The sequence below is a fragment of the Macaca mulatta genome, chromosome 7, assembly GCF_049350105.2.
Source record: "Macaca mulatta isolate MMU2019108-1 chromosome 7, T2T-MMU8v2.0, whole genome shotgun sequence".
Taxonomy (NCBI): Eukaryota; Metazoa; Chordata; class Mammalia; order Primates; family Cercopithecidae; genus Macaca; species Macaca mulatta.
In genome coordinates this window covers 123,590,093-123,614,006 of record NC_133412.1, presented here as the reverse complement: position 1 = coordinate 123,614,006, position 23,914 = coordinate 123,590,093, and the positions used below count along the sequence as shown (strand labels likewise).

General features: G+C 41.7%; 1 protein-coding gene across 3 annotated transcripts in view; it reads left to right on the top strand.

Moving 5' to 3' along the window:
* CDKL1 (cyclin dependent kinase like 1) overlaps nucleotides 1-23,914 on the top strand; it is a 66,824-nt gene that overhangs the window by 19,493 nt on the left and 23,417 nt on the right. For all 3 annotated transcript variants that reach the window (XM_015143659.3, XM_077940978.1, XM_077940979.1), the window contains one exon: nucleotides 17,834-17,955. In XM_015143659.3, the coding sequence (XP_014999145.2) occupies nucleotides 17,834-17,955 (122 nt within the window). The remainder of the gene's footprint in view (nucleotides 1-17,833; nucleotides 17,956-23,914) is intronic.

The window sequence follows — 23,914 nt, the reverse complement described above, 5'->3', positions numbered from 1 at the left end:
TAAAGGAAGCAGCTCACCTACAGCAATGCAACTGAGTCGCTTTTCCTAGCCCTGAAGGTTCAGGGAAATTTGAGAATTTCAGATTCTCAGGCTCTTTCTTGTAGATGTCCCTATCCTAGATCTCAGGATTCTTCTCTTTTCTCACCATAGCCCTGACTTAGACATGAGAGACCTGTTGAGGTTGGGTATTATCCCCTTTGTAGCTCTGCTGCTCTTTAAGTCCTGAGATTGGTTTTTTGGCACAGTCTGTCCTGTCTGTAGGAGATAAATGTCTGAATACTGCCGGCAAGGCCTTCTGACTCCCACAGTTGACTGTTGGTGGCTAACCTGACCCTGTCATTTTCTCTTTTTTCAATGATTTAAAGGTGTTAACAAGAGCCAGCTTATTCAATACTCCCCATAATGACCATTGCCACATACCACTCATGTGCCACTGCAGTGCCTAAGCAAACCTACACCCCATTCAAAACCAGCCCTGACAAAAGACTTAGTGACTGTGTTGCTACAGCTCCCCAGGCTTCTTCCCACCCCACTTACCACCAGCAGTGGGGTCCTTGTTGTCATCTATCCCATGATTGATTCAGTTCCAGAATTCCATTCTGAAGGTCTGCTAACTAAGGCCACTTCTGATACCAACCGTCTTAACCCGTGCACCTCCGAGAAAGTAAAATCTGAGACAGGAACTGTGTATTCGGAGTTTATTTTGGGAAGTGATACCAGAGAGCAGGAGTAGGAGACAGGAGAGAAAACAAGGAAGGAGGAAAGCCAGTGTAACCAGGAACGGGGACTCATCCTGCCAGGCCGCATTAAGGAGCCCAAGGAACGGAAGAGAGGACATTGAAGCACCCTGTTCCCCATTGGTCCAAGGCTCCGTAGTGGAGTGTTAACTCCCGCAAGTACAGAATCCCAGCAGCATCCCACACCTCAGCATCACACAAGGCCTGGGCAGAAAGCAAAAACCGAGGGCAGCTGGGATGAGGCTCTGTCAGGCTACAGGCACACAAAGCTGGCTGCTGCAGCAGTTTCAGCAAATCTTCAATTAAAAGATGGACTGAGAATGGGAAACAAGAAACAAGAGGCGACTAAAACACTGACCTCCTTGCTGTTCTAGAAACACTCCAGGCGGAATCCCACATAAAACCCTTTGGAATGATTGTTCCTACTGCTTGGAACGTTTTCCCAAACATCCTTACGACCTTTACCTTCTTCAGATCTTTTTTAATTTATCACCTTGTCAGTGAGGGCTTCCCTCATTTAAATTTCACCGCTCCACCACGCTATGCCCCTACCCACCTTGTTTCTTTCCATAAGACTGATCAACACCTAGGTGCTTGAATATAAGCTCACGAGAGCAGGGATTTTTGTCAGTCTTGTTAAGTAGATAATCCCAGATCTTACAGTAATGTCCAGCAGAGCAGAGGGCTCAGTATACCGTTCTTAACAATAATATATGACAAGTGAAGATACAAAAATGGAAAGATTTTAAAATATTTTTTCATATACTTCCGATTTTCATGTATTTTAAATAAAATTTATTTTCATATGTTTTTAATAAAATTACTCAGTAGCTTGCCTTCTTCACTCAACACCAATACATCATGGTCATCAGTCAATAGATAGGCCTCTCTTAATTGCACTCTTTTAATACCTGCATAATATTTATTATTTCCTGGTCTGAATATAGCACAGTGTATTTAGCCGTCCTCCTCTGTTACAGGATGTTCATGTTGTTTCATAGTTTTTGCCTCCACAAGCAGTGCTGGAATCCTGGTATGGATATTTTTATACAGTGATGCTTTTATTTATAGACAGTATATTCTCAGAAGTGGAGTGTTAGTAAGAGGACATGTCTGTGTGTGTTTTCAATAAATTTTATTTTTAGAATGGTTTTAGAATTACAGAAAAACTAGAAGATAGTACAGAGTTCCCATATACCCTGCTCTCAGTTTTACCTATTAGTAACATCTTACATTAGCACAGTGTACTTACTATAATTAATGAACCAATGCTGATGCATTATCATTGACTGAAGTCCATCCATACTTTATTCACGTTTCTTTAATTTTTTGTGGAATTTCCTGTTTCTGTTCCAGAATCCCTTCTAGGAAACGACAGTACATTTAGTAATCGTGTGTCTGCAGGCTCCTCTTGGCTGTGACAGTTTCTTGGACTTTACATGTTCTGATAACTCTGGCAGTTTTCAGGAGTACTGCTCACATATTTTGTAGAATGTGCCTCTATTGGAATTTATCTGTTGTTTTTTTCATGATTAGACCAGGGTTATGGGCTAGAAGACCATGTCCCATCCCATCAAGTGTACATACTATCAACATGATTTACCGCTATTTTTTTTTTCTTTGTTTTTTTGAGACGGAGTCTTGCTCTGTCGCCCAGACTGGAGTGCAGTGGCATGGCATGATCTCGGCTCACTACAACCTCCGCCTCCCGTGTTCAAGCGATTCTCCTGCCTCAGCCTCCCAAGTAGCTGGGATTACAGGCGCCTGCCACCATGCCCGGCTAATGTTTGTATTTTTAGTAGAGATGTGGTTTCACCATGTTGGCCAGGCTGGTCTCAAACACCTGACCTCGTGATCTGCCCGCCTCAGTGACTTACTGCTATTGATGTTGACCTTGATCACCTGGCTGAGGTAGTACTGTCAGGTTTCTCCACTGTAAAGTGACTTTTCTTCTACCATTCTATTCTACACTGTTTGGAAGGAAGTCACTATGTGCAGCCCACTCCTAACAGAGGGAGAAGTTAGGCTCCCATCCTTGAAGGTGGAGTGTCAACATAAATTATTCGGAATTCTCCAACATAGGAGATGTATCTATTCTCTTCCATTTACTTATCTTTTTGTTTATTTGTTTATTCATTCATCCAATCAATCATTTGTTTATAGTAGTATGGATTTGTGGATATTGCATCCCTTTGATATATCTCCATCAGTGTAGCGTTTGCTTTGGTTTGGGTTTTAGCACTTTATTATTTTCTGGCACTACAAGATGCTCCATGTTCATCTTGTATATTTCCTGCCCAAGTTCTAGAATTGGGTATTTCTTTTTTAAAATTTTTTAAAAATTTTACTTTAAGTTCCAGGATACATGTGCAGAATGTGTGGGTTTGTTCCATAGGTGCACATGTGCCACAGTGGTTTGCTGCACCTGTCAACCCATCATCTAGGTTTTAAGCCCTGCATGCATTAGGTATTTGTCCTAATGCTCTCCCTCCCTTGTCCCCCAACCCCCAACAGGCCCCAGTGTGTGATGTTCCCCTCCCTGTGTCCATGTGTTCTCATTGTTCAAGTTGAGTATTTCTCCATGGATCCCTGGTTCCTTTTATTAGAGAATAGTATCAAAAAACAAGATCTAATCACTTGATATACATATTGCTACTGGGGTGTGGTTTGTTCTAGGCCCTTTCAGCTGACAGAGCAAGGTAAGATATGTGTGTATACCAACCTGTGTACATACACATATCTAGAGTTATTTCTATATGTAATCATCTGTATCTTTATTAAGCTAAACAAGAGTTCATACTGATGTCTTCAACTATAATCTGTGGACAGATGAGATGGGTTTAGCTCATGAATCTCATGGGTTATTCTAGCCTCATCTCCTTGCTTATCTGGAAACTCGTATCAGCTTTTCCTCTACCCTCTTTGTTTCATACATTTGTAATATAGTTAGATTCTTTTTGTCACAGTCTTCATTCTATCCTAGGATTCCCCAACCTTCTAAATGATTTTTTAACACTTTGCATACCTTAAGGTTCACACATTGTGTTGTAAAGTTCTATGGATTTTGCCCAATGCATAATGTCACATATTCACCATTACAGCATCATACAGAATAGTTTCACTGCCCTAATAAATCCTGTGTGTTTCACCTATTCAACCCTCCCCACATCCTCTGAACTCCTGGCACCTCTTATTCTCTTTACTGTCTGTGTAGTTTTACCTTTCCAGAATGTCATAGAATTGGAATAGTACAATATGTAGCCTTTTCAGACTGGCTTCTCTCACTTAACAATATGCATTTAAACTTTATATATGTCTTTTACGGCTTGCTAGCTTATTTTATCGCTGAATGATATTTCATTATATGAATGTAGCACAATTTTTTCATCCTTTTAGGAAGACAACTTGGTTGTTTCTAGGTTTTGGTGATTATGAATAAAGCTGTTAAAAACATTTGCATGTAGGTTTTCATATGGACATAGTTTTCAACCATTTGGGTAAATACCTAGGAGTGTGATTACTGGCTCGTATGGTATGGCTATGTTTAGCTTTGTAAGAAACTGCCAAACTGTTTCGAAAGTGGCTGTCTGATTTAGCACAACCACCAGCAGTGAATGAGAGTCCCTGTTGCTCAGTATCCTCACCAGCATTTGGTATTATCAGCTTTTTGGGGGATTTTAGCCATTCTAATAGGTGTGTAATGGTATCTCATTGTGGTTGTAATTTGGAATTTCCTAATGACAAAAGATGTTGATCATCTTTTCATATGATTAAAATTTCCCACTTGTATTATATCTTCTTCAATGAGGTATCTGCTCAGATCTTTTGCTCATTTTTTTGGTGCATTTGGTTTTCATATAATAAATATTGCTGGTACCTTTCCCAAAAAGTTATAGCAGTTTGCACTCTAATTGGCCATGTGTGAGGACACCCCTTTCCCTATGCCCTTGTCAGCACTGGATGCTGCCAATCTTACGTGTTTGCCTGCTGGTTGGGAAATAAGTGGCATCCGCTGTTTCTCTAATTTGACTTTCTCTTACAACCAGTGAGACTGAGCATCTTTTCATATGTCCCTTTATCATTTATATTTCCTCTTCTTTGTATTACCTATTACTATTTTGCCCATTTTCCCACTGAGTTGTCTTTTCCTTCCTTCCTTCCTTCCTTCCTTCCTTCCTTCCTTCCTTCCTTTCTTTCTTTCTTTCTTTCTTTCTTTCTTTCTTTCTTTCTTTCTTTCTTTCTTTCTTTCTTTCTTTTCTTTTCTTTTCTTTTCTTTTCTTTTCTTTTCTTTTCTTTTTTTTTTAGATGGGGTCTTGCTCTGTCGCCCAGGCTGGAGTGCAGTGGTGCGATCTTGGCTCACTGCAAGCTCTGCCTCCTGGGTTCACGCCATTCTCCTGCCTCAGCCTCCCGAATAGCTGGGACTACAGGTGCCCACCACCACGCCCAGCTAATTTTTTGTATTTTTTAGTAGAGATGGGGTTTCACTGTCTCGTTAGCCAGGATGGTCTCGATCTCCTGACCTCATGATCTGCCCACCTCGGCCTCCCGAAGTGCTAGGATTACAGGCATGAGCCACCATGCCTGGCTGTCTTTTTCTTAACAATACATAAATAAGACTTCTTTGTAATATTAGGAATATAACCCTTTGTTGTAACTTTAACGAATATTTCCCAGACAATTATTTGTCTTTTGGCATTGTTTATAGTGTTTTTTTTAAACATAGTGAATTAATATTATTAAAATGTCCATACTACCCAAAGCAATCTACAGTTTCAATACAATCTTGATCAAAATTCCAATGTTATTTTCCATTGAAATAGAAAAAACAATGCTAATATTCATATGTAACCACAAAATGTCCCATATAGCTAAAGCTATCATGAGAAAAATGAACAAAGCTGGAGCCATCACACTACCTGATTTCAAACTATTTTATAAAAATATAGTAATTAGAACAGTATGGTACTGGCCAAAAAAAAAAAAAAAAGACACATTGACCAGTGGAACAGAATGGAGAGCCCAGAAATGAACCCACACCTGAATGCTCAATTGATCTTTGACAGAAGCATCAAGAATACACAATGGGAAAAGCATAGTTTCTTCAATAAATGATGTTGGGAAAACTGGATGTCCACATGCAGAACAATGAAAATGGACCATTGTCTCACACCATATACAAAAATCAACCCAATTGATTAAAGACTTAAACTGTAAAACTTCTAGAAGAAAACATAGGGGGAAAATTACACAACATTGGTCTGGGCAGTGATTTTTTTAAATTTGACCCCAAAAGCATAGGCAACAAAAGCAAAAACGGACAATTGGGATTACATGAAACTAAAAAGTTTCTGCACAGTAAAGAAAACAACACTGTGAAGAGACAACCTATGGATTAGGAGAAACTATTTGCAAGCCCTACTCCTGATAAGGGGTTATATGTATCCAAAATATATAATGAACTCGGGCTGGGTGTGGTGGCTCACGCCCGTAATCCTGGCGCTTTGGGAGGCTGAGGCAGGCAGATCACCTGAGGTCAGGAGTTTGAGACTAGCCTGGCCAACATGGCAAAACTCTGTCTCTACTAAAAATAGATAAATTAGCCAGGTGTGGTGGCACACACCTGTAATCCCAAATATTCAGGAGGCTGAGGCACAAGAACTGTTTGAACCCAGCCAGGAGGCAAGGGTTGCAGTGAGCCGAGATCTCTCCACTGCACTCCAGCCTGAGCAACAGAGTGAGATTCCATCTCAAAAAAAACCAAAACAAAACCAAAATACCCAAAACATATAATATACTCAAACAGCTCAAAAACTAGATGTTCCCCTCCCTTGGTCTCCCTCATGTGCTCAGTGGTGCCCAAAGTCCAGAGGGGTCTGAGGCTACAGGGGGCTGGCGTGTCAGCATGTCCCTCAGCATGCTCACACCTGACCGGGTCATGACAGTCCCTGGGCTTGGCCATAACTTTGCTCTGAAATTGGAGCGGGCACCAGGAGTGGAGAGAGGTCAGGGAGTCGGATCAGTCATGGCACTTCTGAGCCTGCAGGGGCAGGGGTGCCTCCCAGACCCCAAGTGTGCAGAGATGCCCAGGTCTGCTGCCATGGCTGGGTGGCTGCAGCTGCGCCTGGGAGGGTGGGGCTCCTGCTCCTCCAACCTGAGGCTCCCATCTGTTCCCAGCTCCTGCCAGCTCCAGGGAGCACACAGCCATGGCTGCGTCTTCCCCACTGCAGCCGACATCATGGCAGCAGCTGCTCCAGATGGGCCACTGGTGCCATCACTGTCTCTAAAAGAGGGGGGGAAAATGAGCCTGGGATCTGAGTGGACATTTCTCAAAAGAGGACATACAAATGGCCAACAGAGATATATGGAAAGAGATATATGGAAAAATGCTCAACATTTCTAATCATTAGGGAAATGCAACTGTAAATCACAATGATATATCATCACACACCTGTCAGAATGGCTGTGATAAAAAAGATGTAAGGTAAGTGTTGGTGAGGATGTGGATAAAAGGAAACCTTTAAAGTTGTTGATGGGAATGTAAATTATGGAAAACTGTATGGAGATTCCTCACAAAACTAAAAATAGAATTACCATATGGTCCAGCAATCCTACTTCTGAGTATTTACCCAAAAGATTGAAATTTGAAATGTCTGCACTCCCATGTTTATTGCCACACTGTTAACAATAGTCAAGTCATAAAATTAACCTAAGTGGCCATCAGTGGATGCATATATAAAATGTAGTATATATACACAATAGAGTACTATTCAGCCTTTAAAAAGGAGAAAATTCTGACATTTGTGACAATATGGATGAAATTGGGGAACATTATGCTGTTAAGTGAAGCAAGCCAGGCACAGAAAGATAAATGCGCATGTTCTCACTTATATGTGGAAATCTGAAACAAGTGAACTCATTGATATAGTTTGGATATTTGTCTCCACCTAAATCTCATGTTGAATTATAATCCCCAGTGCTGGGGATGGGGTCCAGTGGAAGGTGTTTAGGTCATGGGAGCAGATCCCTCATTACTTGGTGTTGTCTTTGTGACAGTGAGTTCTTGTGAGATCTGGTCATTTAAATAGGTGTGCCTCACCACCAATTCCCTCTCTCTCCCTTGTTCTTGGTTTTGCCATGTGACATGCCTGCCCCCGTTTCACCTTCTGCCATGATTGTAAGCTTCCTGAGGACTCCCTAGAAGCTAAGCAGATGCCAGCCCCATGCTTCCTGTAAAGCCTGCAGAACCATAAGCTAATTAAACCTCTTTCCCTATAAATTACCCAGTCTCAGGTATTTATAGCAATGTGAGAACAGCCTAATACATTCTTAGAAGCAGAGAGTAGAATGGTGGTTACAGAGGCTGGGGAGGAGGAGAATGGAGAGATGATGGTCGAAGGGTACAAAATCTTAGACAAGAGGAGTAAGCTTCATTTCCAAGATCTGTTGCACAACATGGTGAACATAGTTGTTAATTATGTATTGTACACTTCAAAATTGCTGAGAGAGGCCGAGTGCAGGGGCTCACGCCTATAATCCTAGCACTGTGGGAAGCTGAGGCAGGTGGCTCACCTGAGGTCAGGAGCTTGAGGTCAACCTGGCCAACATAGTGAAAGTCCATCTCTACTAAAAATGCAAAAACTAGTCAGGCGTGGTGACAGGCACCTGTAATCCCAACTTCTTGGGAGGCTGAGGCAGGAAAATCATTTGAACCCAGGAGGCAGAGGTTGGAGTGAGCCAAGGTCATGCCACTGCACTCCAGCCTGGGTGACAGAGCAAGACTCTGTCTCAAAGAAAAAAAAAATTGCTAAAAGACTAGATTTCAAATGTTCTCACCACAAAAAAAAATGGTAAGTATTTGAAGTGATGGATATATGTTAATTAGCTAGGTTTAATTATTCCACATTATAGTCATAAATCCTAACATTAATTTGAACCCCATAAACATATATAATTAGCCAGGCATGGTGGCTCACGCCTGTAATCCCAGCACTTTGGGAGGCTGGGGTGGGCGGATCACTTGAGGTCAGGAGTTTGAGACTAGCCTGGCCAACATGGTGAGACCCTGTCTCTACAAAAAATACAGAAATTAGTTGGGGGTGGTGGCTGGTGCCTGTAATCCCAGCTACTCAGGAGGCTGAGGCAGGAGAATTCCTTGAACCCAGGAGGCTGAGGTTGCAGTGAGCCGAGATCATGCCACTGCACGCCAGCCTGGGCAACAGAGCAACTGTGTGTGTGTGTGTGTGTGTGTGTGTGTGTGTGTGTGTATTATATATAATTATAAATTGTATATTTACAATAAGTTTACGATTTACAATAAAGTTTTAAAAGAACAACAAAAAATTAAATATGCCTCTATTGCTTGTACATTTTTCCACTTTTGATAGAAATTGGACATATTAAATATTTCACTTTTAACTCGTTTTATTTCACTTTTAATATTCATCACAATAAATATCACAAATATTTCACTTTTAACTCTAGTATAAGAAAGTCAATAAGGCAAAAGTGATGATAAAGAGCAACTCTCACTTGGCTTCATGATCAGGGAGCAATAGGGAGTGGTGGGGACTGCGGTGAACTAAAGCATACAAGCCTTGTCTAAAGTGAACAGCCGCTCTCAGCCCTAACTCATTAGTGCCACAGAGTCTACAGGCCTAGACCTGCTTATCTCCAGCATTTGCAACAGACTCCTGGTAACTAGGATTTTAAAGTAACATTTCCTGGTTAAGAATAGTGGCTGAGTGCAGTGGCTCACACCTATAATCTCAGCACTTTGGGAGGCCAAGGTGGGCAGATAACTTGAGGTCAAGAGTTTGGGACCAGCCTGGCCAACATGGTGAAACCCTGTCTCTACTACAAAAATTACCCGGGCATGGTGGTGCACATCTGTAATCCCAGCTGCTTGGGAGGCTGAGGCATGAGCATTGCTTGAGCCCGGGAGGTGGAGGTTGTAGTGAGCCGAGATTGTGCCACTGCACTCCAGCCTGGGTGACAGAGTGAGACTCCATCCAAAAAATAAAAAAATAAAAAAAATGTTGGCAACTAGCACAAAAGTCTTCAAAATCTTGTGGGCTAAACAGGCCAAGCAATTAACCTTAGAAGATGGAGGGTCTGAACTTATCAGAACAGATGGGTGTCCAGTGAAGACACAGGGCTGATGATAGAGACAGCTGCCCAAGTAGGATATGTATGTAGCATTCTCAGCTCTGCAGGGAAACCAGGTAGGGCTCTGGCTAAATTCAACCTCAGAAAAATGAAGTCTTTTTTTTTAGTGTCACAGAAAATACTTGACTTGGCAACATAATGTGGAACATCAGTATTTGAAACACAAGAGAGAAGGCTGGGTACAGTGGCTTACACCCACAATCCCAGCACTTTGGGAGGCTAGGGTGAGAGGATCGCTTGAGCCCAGGAGTTTGAGGTCAGCCTGGGCAACATAGTGAGACACTGTCTCAAAAAAAATTAAAAACAAAAAACAAAAAAACTAGCTTGTTATGATGATGTGCACCTGTAGTCCCAGCTCCTCAGGAGGCTGAGGGAAGAGGATCACTTGATACTGGAGTTTGAGGCTTCAGGGAGCCACGATCACGCCACTGCACTCCAGCCTGGGTAATGGAGAAAGACCCTGTCTCAGAAAATAATAAATAGACTGGGCGCAGTGGCTGACACCTGTAATCCCAGCATTTTGGGAGGACGAGATGGGCAGTTGGCTTGAGCCCAGGATTTTGAGATCAGCCAGGGCAACATAGCAAAACCCTGTCACTACACAAAATTTTAAAAACTAGCTGGGCATGGTTGTACTCATCTGTAGTCCCAGCTACTTGGGAGGCTGAGGCAGGAGGATCCCTTGAGCCTGGGAGTTGGAGGCTGCCATGAGCTGTGATTGCATTCCCACCTGGGTGACAGAGTGAGACCCTGTTTCAAAAAAGTAATAATAATTTAAAAATTTTTTAAAAACACAAAGAAAATAAAAGGAAGACTAAAATAAAATAGCAGCAGCAAAAGTGGAAACTTTTGTCCATGAGAAAGTAAATCTGAGTCCGAGAAAGCCCGTGCTTCTAGATAGAGCATAGCTGAAGTGATACTGGCCTGGTAAGGAGCACCAAGAGCTTCAAGATTAGCCCAGCACAGACACCCCGGACCTGAGGCTTTGGCTTCACAGACTTGAACATAGGAAGGAATTGCCATTAAATGAGCCCCAAACATCTTTGTGGTATATATGGTAATGTAATCTGTTCCATTAAGTTTACTTGTATGTACTGTGAACATGTTGGGTAAGCCTGTAAACAGTTTGTCCATTGTGTTGCTTGGTTCTTCTCATCTAATTCCTTTGTATGTCCCTAAAGAACTCCATTCAGCATTGAAGCAGAAATATCCAAACCCTTGTGAATGCAAACATTCACAATGCTGGGGCTATGATGGACACCTCCAGCTATTCGCTGCAGACTGGTTTGAGGATCGGAGGTGTCCCTTTGAGTTCTACCCCTGAGGTCAGTGGGGTCAATAGAGAGAGAGAAGTAAGGAAGTTTGAGATGTTAAGTCCACATAATCTGGCTTCTGGTCTCACCACTGCACTGATACTGTTTCCAATAAGGTCACTCGACCCCAACCCAGGGAAGCCCACCAGGTACCTCTCAGCCCTCTGTATCCATCTGAACTTTCAGCAGCTTCTGTCAACACTGACCACTTCCTCCTCCCATGATGCCCCCATAGAGCCTGCTCTGCTGTCTTCTCTCTTATCTTAAGGGGCCTTCTTCCCTTTACCCTTTTGTGTTTCCTCCTCATCAACCACACATCTAGGTGGGAGGGTTCTTTAGACGGCTTTCTCATCTCACTCTCGCTCCTCCAGGGCAATCTCCTCCCTCTGCCTATGGCTTCGCTTACACACATGCGGACTCCCTGGCTTTTATCTTCGCTCAGACTCTGGCTGACATAACAACTCCACTTTGGTGTCTCAGATCCCCACCAATTCAATGAGACAAAGCTAGTGACTTCTTTCCCCCAGTCTCACTCCCCCTCTCTGGGATGGCATCACTATCTACCCCAGTGTGTAAACCTTTGTGTCATTTTTGACACTTCCTTCTCCCCTGTCCCTCACCTCCAGCCGATCACCACATCCTGATTATTCTGATAACAAAATACATCTCAAGACAAAGGTTCTCACCAACTCCCCTGCCTCTGCTCTGCTCCAAGTCACCACAATCTCAGCTATCAACAGCCACTGCATCCATTTCGCCTCCTCCAAGCCATTCTATATCCTGCTGCCGTAGGGAGCTTTTAAGAGCCCCATGGTATCATATCATGTCTTGCTGAAATTCCTTCTAGTGGCTTCACGTCACACTAGGATAGAGTGTGAATTGCTTGGCAGGGCCTGCAAGGCCCTGTAGGATCTGCCTTCTGACACTCTGGCTGGCCTTGATTCCACGAGCTTCACCCACCAGCCACACTGTCTTTCAGTTGCTGAAGTGACCCAAGTTCTCTCCTGGCTCAGGGCCAGTCACTGCCTGGAAAGCTGCCATCCGTGCCTTTACCACCACCCCTGCCCTTGGTCTGGTCAGACCTTTACCCTCTAGACTCAGCTCAAGGTCACTTCCTCAGGGCCAGTTTCTCTGAGACAGCCTAATTTCATAGATTATTTATGGCATGTCTTTGCTTAATGCCTGAGTCCTCTGTCTCATTCACCAATGCCTGATGCAGAATAGGTGCTTATATTAGTCAGGGTTCTCTAGAGGGACAGAACTAATAGGATAAATGTATATATGAAGGGGAGCTTATTAGAAGAATTGGCTCACACGATCACAAGATGAAGTCCCACAACGGGCTGTCTGCAAGCTGAGGAGCGGGGAAGCCAGTCCGAGTCCCAAAACCTCAAAAGTAGGGAAGCCATCAGTGTAGTCTTCTGTCTATGGCCAAAGACCGGAGAGCCCATGGCAAACCACTGTATAAGTCCAAGAGTCCAAAAGCTGAAGAACTTGGAGTCTAGTGTTCGAGGGCAGGAAGCATCCAGCACGGTAGAAGGATAAAGGCCAGAGACTCAGCAAGTCAAGTCCTTCCAGCTTCTGCCTGCATTATTCTAGCTGTGCTGGCAGCTGATTAGATGGTGCCCACCCAGATTGAGGGTGGGTCTGTCTCTCCTAGTCCTCTGACTCAAATGTTAATCTCCTTTGGCAACACCCTCACAGACACACCCAGAAACAGTACTTTGCATCCTTCAATCCAATCAAGTTGGCACTCAATGTTAACCATCACAGTGCTCTAGGGATATTTGTTGAATGTATGAACACAGCCAGACGGACGGGTACTGGCTTCATAAGGGTGCTATGCCAGACCTCATATCTGCTGCTCTGGAGTATTTTCAGGTCGCCTGGAATCCTGGCAACCCAGTGGAAGTTAATAATTTATTTAAAAATATTTATAATTTAATATGTATAACCCCTAGTTAGGATTTAGTATTAATGATCATTTTTCTATATTAAAATTATTCTAAAAACAGGTTGAGAGATAAGTTATCAGCTGTTTGCAATTATTTGAAGATAATCTCATGGAGGAAGATGAGAGAGACAAGTTACACCTTCCTGTGTTGCCAGAGGCACTGTAATCCCTCAAAGGAAGCAATTTGGCAATATGTATCACAAGCCTTAAATTGTCTATATGCTCCTTAAAGCTGCCTATAATATGGTAAAACTACTTTCTCCTGGCCAAGGGGTAAATATGCACAATCCTTTTGGAAAGCAATTTGACTGTATCTAGTTAGAGCCATAAAGCTATATTTCTGGGGCTCTAGATGGTGTCCAGTTAACTTCAGGTCATTTTCAGTTAATGAGTCATTAACTTAATGGCCACTTCCTCAAAGAGATTTTCCCTGAACCACACCTCACCCTCAAACCAGGTACTCTTTACCTCATTTTTATAACATTTATCATATCTGTAATGACTTCTCCAACATCTGTCTCCTTTCCTAGGTTCTAAGCCCCAGGCGGGTAGGGGCAGTACATGCTTTATTTGTCTTTATGTCCTTAGGGCTAACACAGTGCCATATGCACCTTAAGATCTATAAATAATTGTTGAATAAAATGAATAGAGAAAAATAATTCTAAATAAAAATAAATTTAACCCAAAGGTAACAATATCAATAATTAATGTTTATAGAGAGGTTAATATTTACCTGACCCTGTTGTATGTGCCTGTGTGAAATGGGCACTACAGCCCTTGCACTTTCTCTTACAGATGGAAAACTGAGGCCTAGGGAGCTTAACTAACTTGGTCCAAGTGAGGCAACCAGCTAATAAATTGTTTATCAAAACCTTATTTATGATAGCAAAAAATTGGAAAGAACCTACGTGTTATTTGAATATTTAATACATGCAGTTATCAGAAACTCAGTTTTCCTTCCTTTTTTAAATAGACAGATTTATTTCTTTTTTATTTTTTATTTTATTTTATTTTATTTTTTCGAGACAGAGTTTTGCTCTGTTGCCCAGGCTGGAGTACAGTGGCGCAATCTGGGCTCACTGCAACCTCTGCCTCCTGGGTTCAAGTGATTCTCATGCCTCAGTCTCCTGAGTAGCTGGGATTACAGGTGTGTGCCGCCACAACCAGCTATTTTTTGTAGTTTTAGTAGAGACAGAGTTTCACCACGTTGCCCAGGCTGGTCTTGAACTTCTAAGCTCAGGCATCCACCTGCCTTGGCCCCCGAAGTGCTGGGATTACAGGTGTGAGTCACCACGCCTGGCTAAGAACTTTGGTTTTCAAAAGATGTATAGTAGCATAGCAAGATGGGTGCAATATAATAGTTACTGGTCCCATTCAGACAAATGGATATGGCTGTGACAGTGTCCTTTACTGGCACAGTGCTACTCCTTGCTTGGGTGCCAAGGTCATAGCTCTTGCAGTGCATACCAGCTGTGTCAGGGTGGGGCAGAGGAAGCTGAACAGAGAAAGTAACATCTGGAGGTAGGGAGTGCTTTAGAGACAGGAAACTGAACACGTCCTGAAATGAGAGGGAGTGTGAGCCTTCTAGGAAGTGAGAGAAATTCAGTGGGTCCAGAAGGAAGTTATAAGCGATGAGGCTGGAGAGGTAAGCAGAGGCCAAATGGAGAGGACCTTTGGGCCTTGTCCTGGGGCAGCAGTGTCCTGCTGTGATCACTGCAGGATTGGACGTGGCAAGTGGGAGGCACCAGCCTTTTCATCCAGAGAAGATCGAGGGATTTGTTTGGGTAGAACTGATGCATTTCTACTTCTGTTAGAAGAGCCGGCTGGAGACATGAGGACTAAATATGGAATGTGGAAAATGGAAAGAGAATTCTAAGATTCAAAGTCTTGGCCTCAATATCACATCCTGTCAAGGGAGCAAATAGTGTGAAAATGAAAGTAAAGCCTAAGGATGATTATTTTTCAGTCTGAAAGAAAACCTCTGCTTTCTGCGAATTCTGTCATAAAGTTAGCATTTAGCCCCTTTTAACCTGGTTGTTTGCTCTCTGTTTGAGACGTCTTAATCAATCCAGTTCAGAGGTTTAAGACAGTAATCAGTTATATTCTACTGTGTTTGCAGAATGTTAGTTCAGGCTAAGGGTTTTTCAGGTATGATAACAAATGTGGCATTTTATAACTTGGAGCGCCCTCAGTTCTAAGATCCAAAGGTGATTAATGGGCTGCTCTGTTTCAATGGTGGTGGTACCCCCTCCAAACTTCATGTTGAAACTTCACCCCCAGTGCAACTGTATTAAGAGGTGTGGCCGTTGGGAGGCAGAGCCCTTATGAATGGGATTAGCACCCCTATAAAGAACTCAAGGTTGAGGGGGGTGCTCTCTTGCCCTTCTGCCTTCTGCCATGTGAGGACACAGCAACAAGGTGCCATTTTGGAAGCAGAGAGCAGCCCTCAGCAGACACCGATGCCAGCACCTGAAACTTGGATTTCCCAGCATGTGGAACTATAAGAAAAAACATTCTGTTCTTTATAAATTACCCGGTCTCAGGTATTTTGTTATAGCAGCACAAATGGACTAAGACATGGGCTTTAGAAATGTCTTGAATGTTTTATACTTGTTCATCACGTGTAATATCTGAAGCAGGAATTTCACATCTTGAAAATACAGAGGGATTTTACAGAGAAAATGAGAAAAAAAAGAACTGTCTTCTTTAGTATCTCCTTGCGGGCTGCTTTTACTGTCACTGCCCACACAAATGTGCTACAGCATGCAGTTCAAGAACTTCCATTTTCCTCCTTATACCTTTTATTACTTATGGAGTGCCTGCTTGTCTGTGATTAATACCTCTGAATACACATTGAATCACCTGGGGAATGTAGGTGAAACAAAACAAAACAAAACATATGCCTGGCTCATTCCTGCAACCAAAGAATTGAAAGTAGAGTCTCAAAAACATATTTGTACATTCATGCTCACAGCAGCATTATTCACAATAGCTCAAAGGTGGAAGCAAGCCATGGCCATAGATCAAAAGATGGATGGATAAGCAAAATGTGGTATATTCATACAATGGGATATTATTCATGCTCAACCTTGCTACCACCTGGGTGAGCCTTGAGGACATAACGTTAAGTGAAATAAGCCAATCACACACACACACACACACACACACACACACATACACACACTACTCTATCATTCCACCTGTAGGAGGTACCTTGTCAAAAATCAGAAAGTGGAGGCTGGGCGTGGTGTCTCATGGCCGGGTGCGATGGCTCAAGTCTGTAATTCCAGCACTTTGGGAAGCTGAGGCAGGTGGGTCACCTGAGGTCAGGAGTTCGAGACCAGCCTGGCCAACATGGCGAAATCCTGTCTCTACTCAAAGTACAAAATTAGCTGGACGTGGTGGTGTGCACCTGTAGTCGCAGCTATTCAGGAAGCTGAGGCAAGAGAATCTCTTGAACCCGGGAGGCGGAGTTTGCAGTGAGCTGAGATCTTGCCACTGCACTCCAGCCTGGGCAATAGAGTGAGACTCCGTCTCAAAAAATATATATAATAAATAAAATTAAATAAATAAATAAATAAATAAAAAGGAAGTGGAATGGTGTTTGGCAGGCACTAGGGGGAGGAAGGAATGGGGAGTTAATGGGGGAAACTTAATGTGATAAAGCAGCACTTGACTGTAAAATTCTTATGGAAAATTATCTGGTGGCACTATCAAAGAATATTTGGAAAAAGAGGAGCAATCCACCAACTGTTAAATGTACAACAGTAGGTAAAATGGACTGTAATTGTGATCTGATAGTGAATGGGCACTGCAGAAGGGACTCCATGATTGATACGTTTTCCTGTGATTTTTTTGGTCTTTCTTAGTGTAAGTCTCTCATTTTCATCTGCAGAAAAAAAGAGACCAGTGCCTAGTTGTAGTGTTTCTGATAGGATTATGTCCAGAAAGGGCCAGGAAGCTAGGTACAAGATTTATCTCTGCCAAAGCTCACATTCACTCCTGGGTTTTTTTTTTCCCCCCCTAGACACACATTTTCAGGCACATCTAATTGGAGAGTAAATAATGATGGAATGCCTGTTATGTACAGGGCCTGGCGCTGGAAGTACACCACCACAATTTTGATAAACAGAAGAACGTAGACCCTGATGCCGTCGTTCGTATATTCTATTGAATTTATCTATCGTAGCTATTGATACCAGAGGACATTAAACAATTAACCGAACAATAATTACTAAGGATTACATATTATTTATTAATTACTTAGTAATTCTGAAAGAGTCATACTTCAGGGGGGCTTTTAGACATACAAGGCACTGAACTAGTTTGAGGAGATTAATGGAGACCCTAGGAAGGGACATTTGATCTGAACCTTGAAAGCTGAGTTTGTATTACCATCTCCCATCTGTCTTCATTCTTTTTTATTTTCTAGCCTTCTTATACCTCTCTTTGCCCTCACCAACCACCTGGGTTATAATCATCTTTCACTTACAAGCTACTGAGATATAGCTTGTGAAGAGTGGTAAGATGATACTGTTGACAGCCTCCTTCAATCCAAGAATGAAACTCTTAAAGGACAAACAACTTACTTTTTATTGGATCAAGATTAGAGAAAGCTGTCTTTCACAAGTCAAATTTAGTACCTTGTTTTTTTGTGTTTTCAGCAACTCAAGCATCCCAACCTTGTCAACCTCCTGGAAGTCTTCAGGAGGAAACGGAGGCTTCACCTGGTGTTTGAATATTGTGACCACACAGTTCTCCATGAGTTGGACAGATACCAAAGAGGGTGAGTGATCCATCCCTTACAAACAAAACAGAGACACACTGGGATTTGTCAGTGAAAAGTGGCAATGATTCTTTTTAAGACTAGGTAAGGCCAGGGGCGGTGGCTCATGCCTGTAATCCCAGCACTTTGGGAGGCTGAGATCGGTGGATCATCTGAGGTCAGAAGCTCAAGACCAGCCTGGCCAACATAGTGAAACCCCATCTCTACTAAAAACACAAAAATTAGCTGGGTGTGGTGGTGGGTGCCTGTAATCTCAGCTAGTCGGGAGGCTGAGGCATGAGAATCGCTTGAACCCGGGAGGCAGAGGTTTCAGTGAGCCAAGATTGCGCCATTGCACTCTAGCCTGGGTGACAGAGCGAGACTCCATCAAAAAAAAAAAAAAAAAAAAAAAAAAAAAAAGACTAGGTAAAAACAGCCAGTGTTTGGACAATATACTCTGCTGCTGAAGTGGACAGCAGAAAAATTACCAAAAATGTTAACAAAAGAGATAATAAATAGTCATTTTAATGAAGAAACCAGCAGAAGCATCATTAGATTGAACTTGATTTCTTCGGTACTTTATCTCTGCATAGAAGTGATCTCAGTCTCTAAGAAAAGGAAGGATATTAGTTAGTCTGTGCCTGACCAGGGAGGTAGAAGGGCTTGGAGATTGAAAGGAAGATTCCAAAAGCAATGGCTACTAGGAAGTTTGAGACTAAAACAAACATAGTATTTCATCAGAAACAATCTGGGTGTCTAGTCTGCTGTATTACTCAGGATTTCTTTGGTTTCAAGTGACAAAAACCCAACTGAAGCAAGCATAGGTGAAAAGCAATTGTGTTGTGACTGTAACTGGGAAGGGTGGGAGTGACTCTGGGGGCTCAGCTGATCTTACCACACATCTCTCTCTAGCATATGCAACATCTTTGCATGCATTGGAAGAATACTTGGCCAACAGACAGAGGCTTTGTCCGAGAAAAAGAAAAAAGGAGGAGGGGGTCCCTTCCTGCAGTTGAGGGCAGCCTCTTGCAGGGTGAGAAGACTGGATTCCAGCTCCCACCCACTCCTCAGCTGGGTGTTTTCAGGCAGGGCAGCATAGGTAGTGCCTGTTCTTTCTCTCACTCTCTCCCAGCCCTAATTCTTTTTCATTGTGCCTTGCAAATAAGCTTCCCTTATGTGATGGATTTGGGAGGGCATGTGGGTGGCATGGGATGGAAGGAGTTTGGAAGGGAAAAGTACAAAATGGCCACAGGCTTACATCAATCAATATAGCTGTTCTAGAAGAAAGGAAGTTCTAGAAGAAGGTAGCATCTGCACATTAAGTCCAGTGGAACTCCGATTGGCTAAGCTCAGGTGACGCAACTGTCCGTGGGGCCAGTTACTGTGGCTAGAGGAAGAGGACGGAATGATTAGCAGGTCCTGGGAGATACTATTCAAAGAGGGTTTCATGGTGAAGGTGGCCTTGGAGTTGAAAGGGGAGGAGACTTTAGATAAGGTAACCAGGGATGAAAAATATCCCATCCTTTCCTTTTTTGGCTGTGTTCCTGGGAGCCCAACTTTGGCTGGGGACAATATGAAGAGTGGATTATAGATTAGAACCACAGAATGGTGTCCCATCCCATGGAATGTGAATGGCTCCCATTCACACTTCAGTGGCTGGAGGCTGAGGCTTCTCCAACAACTCTTTCAAGTCTTTGCCAGGGGCTTGCTCTGCCACGTGGTGATGGTTATATATGATCTGCCATGACCTTCAGGCAAACAGAATGGAAGTGGCTTGTGGTTTGATAGTGACCATAGCACAGACTTTTCATGTTTCAGAATGTTAATTTACATAGCCAGAGAGAGCCAAGAGGACAGACACCTCCCTTCAGAAAGTTGTCGATACAGAGAAATTATGTTTTCAAAGGAGAAAACATTTCGTATGTTGATATTTGATCTTTTGACGGCTTGCAAGTGACACTTCAATTAAACTTATTAATATAAGTTACTCATGGCTATGTGGTAGCAGAGGGATGTTCCAGGGAATTTGATTAATCATGTCGAATGACTTGGGAACACTGATTTGTGGGAGTCAAAAGCAATGGAAGTCAGCTCTTTTTTTTGGCATATAGTTTGAGCAGAATAAAAAGGATGATTACAGTTTGAAAGCAGATTTTTAAAAACTTCCACTGGCTAAAAGATGTTATATATGTTCCAGGAAACAGAAAATGCTTTAATATGGGAGTGGGAGAAAACAGAAAGACCTATAGGTAAATGTGTGGTTAATTAGAAGCAACCTCATTTCCAAATGGTAAAATGCTATGGTTTGCCAAATATAAGATTTCCTTAAGGAAATCTTAAGGAAATCAAATATAAGATTTCCTTAAGGAAATCAGCCCCCGACAGGCCTCAGTGTGCATTGTTCCCCTCCAAGTGTCCATATGTTCTCATTGTTCAGCTCCCACTTATAAGTGAGAACATGTGGTGTTTGGTTTTCTGTTCCTGTATTAGTTTGCTGAGGATAACAGCTTCCAGCTCCATCCATGTCCCTGCAAAGGACATGATCTCATTCCTTTTTCTGGCTGCACAGTATTCCATGGTATGTATCTACCACATTTTCTTTATCCAGTCTACCATCATATGAAAACTTTTTAATTTAGAGACATCATACTATAAAATAAAATTTTGTAAGCACATTCACAGTAAAGGTGAGTTAGCATTATCTGTGTGACCTTGGGCAAATTGCTTACAGGTGTCTTCACCTGTAAAAATGAGAGTTTAGGACTAGGGAAAGTTTAAGGGGACTTCTAGATGTATAATGCTATGAATTGGTGATCAAGTACCCTAGGGGTCAGAAGACTTCGGTTATCTTTCAGTTTCATATTTGATCTATTAGACAATATCAACAAAGGATAAGCTACTGATGCTGGTGTTGCCAGGTTGGGTTACCAGCCTGCTTGGTGCCAGGTGGGGTCCCCTTAGGTTAGTATACTCACCCTCAGAATGCCCTGTGATCACTTCTTATATTTCTAAGTACATATTTCTAAAATACAAAGTTGAGCATGCCACCCTCTACATAGAATCCTTTAATAGCTCCCCAAAGCTTACTGGTATGGGGAAATGCCCCCAGCATGAGATACAAGATCTTACTCTACCACCCCACTCCCCACCAGTTTGCCCATAATACATGGCCCGTCCTACCAAATTGCTTGCATTCTAGGGTTCAGGACATGCTGTTTGCTTAGCAAGCATGGGTTTCCCTACTTCCTCTACTCTGCCTGGAAAACTCCTGCTGTCCTTACAGCTCACATATGACTCTCTTATGATGCCTGCCAGCACACTGGCCTCTATAACATCTTCTGGGATTATTTATTTACATATCCCATTTGCCCAGTAAACTATACAATCCTCAAGGGCAAGAGCTGGGCCTTCCTCACCTGTGTATTCTCAGTGTCTTCTAGCTGCATATTTGGCACTTGGTACACTCAGTACTTGTAGAATGACTGAATTAGCAAACCAATAAATTGATAGTTACAAAATGATTTTGAAGAAGAATAATCATAACAAGGTTTGGATTTTCGTTTTAAAAATTACTTTGATTTAAAATTTCTAAAGCCTAATATTGTCAAAAAAGATTATAAAGTATACTGCTGGAGCAACCTGTCCAGAAGGCAATTTGGCAATCAATGTATGGTATTAAAAGTCTTAGAGGCATTATCTTAAACCCAGCAAGTCTACTTTGAATGATTTACCATAAGAAAATATTTGAATATATGTGCAAAAACTTAGTTACAAAAGTATTTATTGTTATGGGATATTTTTAAGTATTGTTTATAAAGAAAAAATTGCCATCAACTGAAATATTTAACAATAGAGAATTAGTTAAGTAAATTATGATAAAGTTTTATGATAGAATACAGTGGACCCATTAAGAATAATGCTTATATTAATAGATAAAACATATATTGACATAGGAAAAAGTTCATGAGTGCTTGTCAAATGAAAAAAATTATACTGTAATAAAAATACATATCATTTCATTTTCATAGAATTTATATGTAGATGGGAAAAAAGTAATAAATCTGAACATTACTAGTGATTAGTTATGATTGTTATTGATATTTTTCATTTTATTTGTGCTTTTATATTTTTCATGTTTAATTTATTACTATAGTAATGTTTTAATGTTTAGTTATTAAAAATAATTCTTGCCAAATCAGACTCAAAGACTTCTCATTTGAACCTGAAATGGACACTAATTCATCTTCTTATTAACATGCTTGTAACTTCTGGTACTCCCTTGGAAAGCTTTTGGAGAAGATCCAACTTCATGTTGCTACTAACACAAGCAAGTTTACACCACAAGATATGTATCCTGTTACAGTAACATGAATACATGTCAATTATAATTCCCAGTGCTTAGGTTTATGTTTTTATAATTGTCCCCAATCACAACCATTTCTTGTCTTATATAGAACTTAAAAAGCTTTGAATCTATTATTCTATAAATGATTGATCTCCCTGTGTCAAAGTTTTACAAATAACTGGTTTGGATGTTTTCTCCTTATTTTTCTGCCTACCTGTATGTTCAGCCAGACATAAGACTTCATTGATTCTTTCCTGCACAGATTTAATTACCACCAGTTCCTCCTCTGAATAACATAGTTTGTTCAAGGAACATCTCCTGGGTAATGTACATTACCGCAAGTTTTCAGTTTCTGACAGTGAAATTCCAGAAATGTTATCTTTTATAGATTAAAAATGATACGTTGTTTGTTGCAAATTTTTAAAGCAACACAGACATTGAAATGAAGGGCTGGGGGCAGTGGCTCACACCTGTAATCCCAGCACTTTGGGAGGCCAAGGTAGGCGGATTACTTAAGGTCAGGAGTTCAAGACCAGCCTGGTCAACATGGTGAAACCCCGTCTCTACTAAAAATACAAAAATTAGCTCGGCGTTGTGGTGGGCACCTGCAATCCTAGCTACTCGGGAGGCTGAGGCAGGAGAACTGCTTGCATCTGGGAGGCGGAGGTGGCAGTAAACTGAGATAGCGCCACTGCATTCCAGCCTGGGTGACAAGAGCAAAACTCCATCTCAAACGAACAAACAAAAAATTGAAATGAATAAAATCAATAGCTTTACATACTGTTCTGCATTTATTTTGTTTTTTATTTAGTTAAATAAATTAGTTAATTTTAGAAACGGGGTCTTGTTGCTATGCTGCTCAGGCTAAACCTTAACTCCCGGCTCAAGAGATCCTCCTGTTCCAGCCTCCTGAGTAGCTGGGACTACAGGTGTCTGCCACCACATCAGGCTGCATTTTTAAAAAATGTACTCTGAAGCTTTCTCCCTATCTGTACATATCTACCTTTATATTTTAAAAATGGCTGTATAGAATTCCATTGTATGAATATACCATGATTTCTTAGTTCAATCTCCTGTTGATAAATACTTAGATTGTTTCCAGTTATTTTCTATTACTAACCATGCTACAGTGAACAACCATTTTCGTAAATATTTTTTTAGGATAAATTCCTAGTAATATATTCTTTTTTTACAAGAGTTTGGCCAGACCCCCAGCCCTTCCCATTTTTGTGATAGCCTTGTGTAGAAATGAAGTCTTGATGAATGCCAACTGTTTGATGATCTGTGTCACAAATATTAGACAAGCAGCAGTGGAAAGAATGACTACTGTAATTGAGAATGCTAGACAGAGATATATGTTATTTCTTCATCCTCTCAGAAGAATTTCACATTTCTGAAGAATTTTTAAAAATCAGTTTGATGTCTTCACTTTCATATAGACATTTCTCTCTGTCCAATTTTGTTATTAGGACATTAGGGTCACAATACAGCCTCCCCTAAAAACTTGGAGAGACAGAGATTGCTCTCTGAAAGTTATTTTGTGAAACGAACACATAATGCATCAGGGCAGAGATATGTAAAGCAACCTTAAAGAGACAGAATGACTGCTAGGCTTGTTAGATTTGACTGACTCTA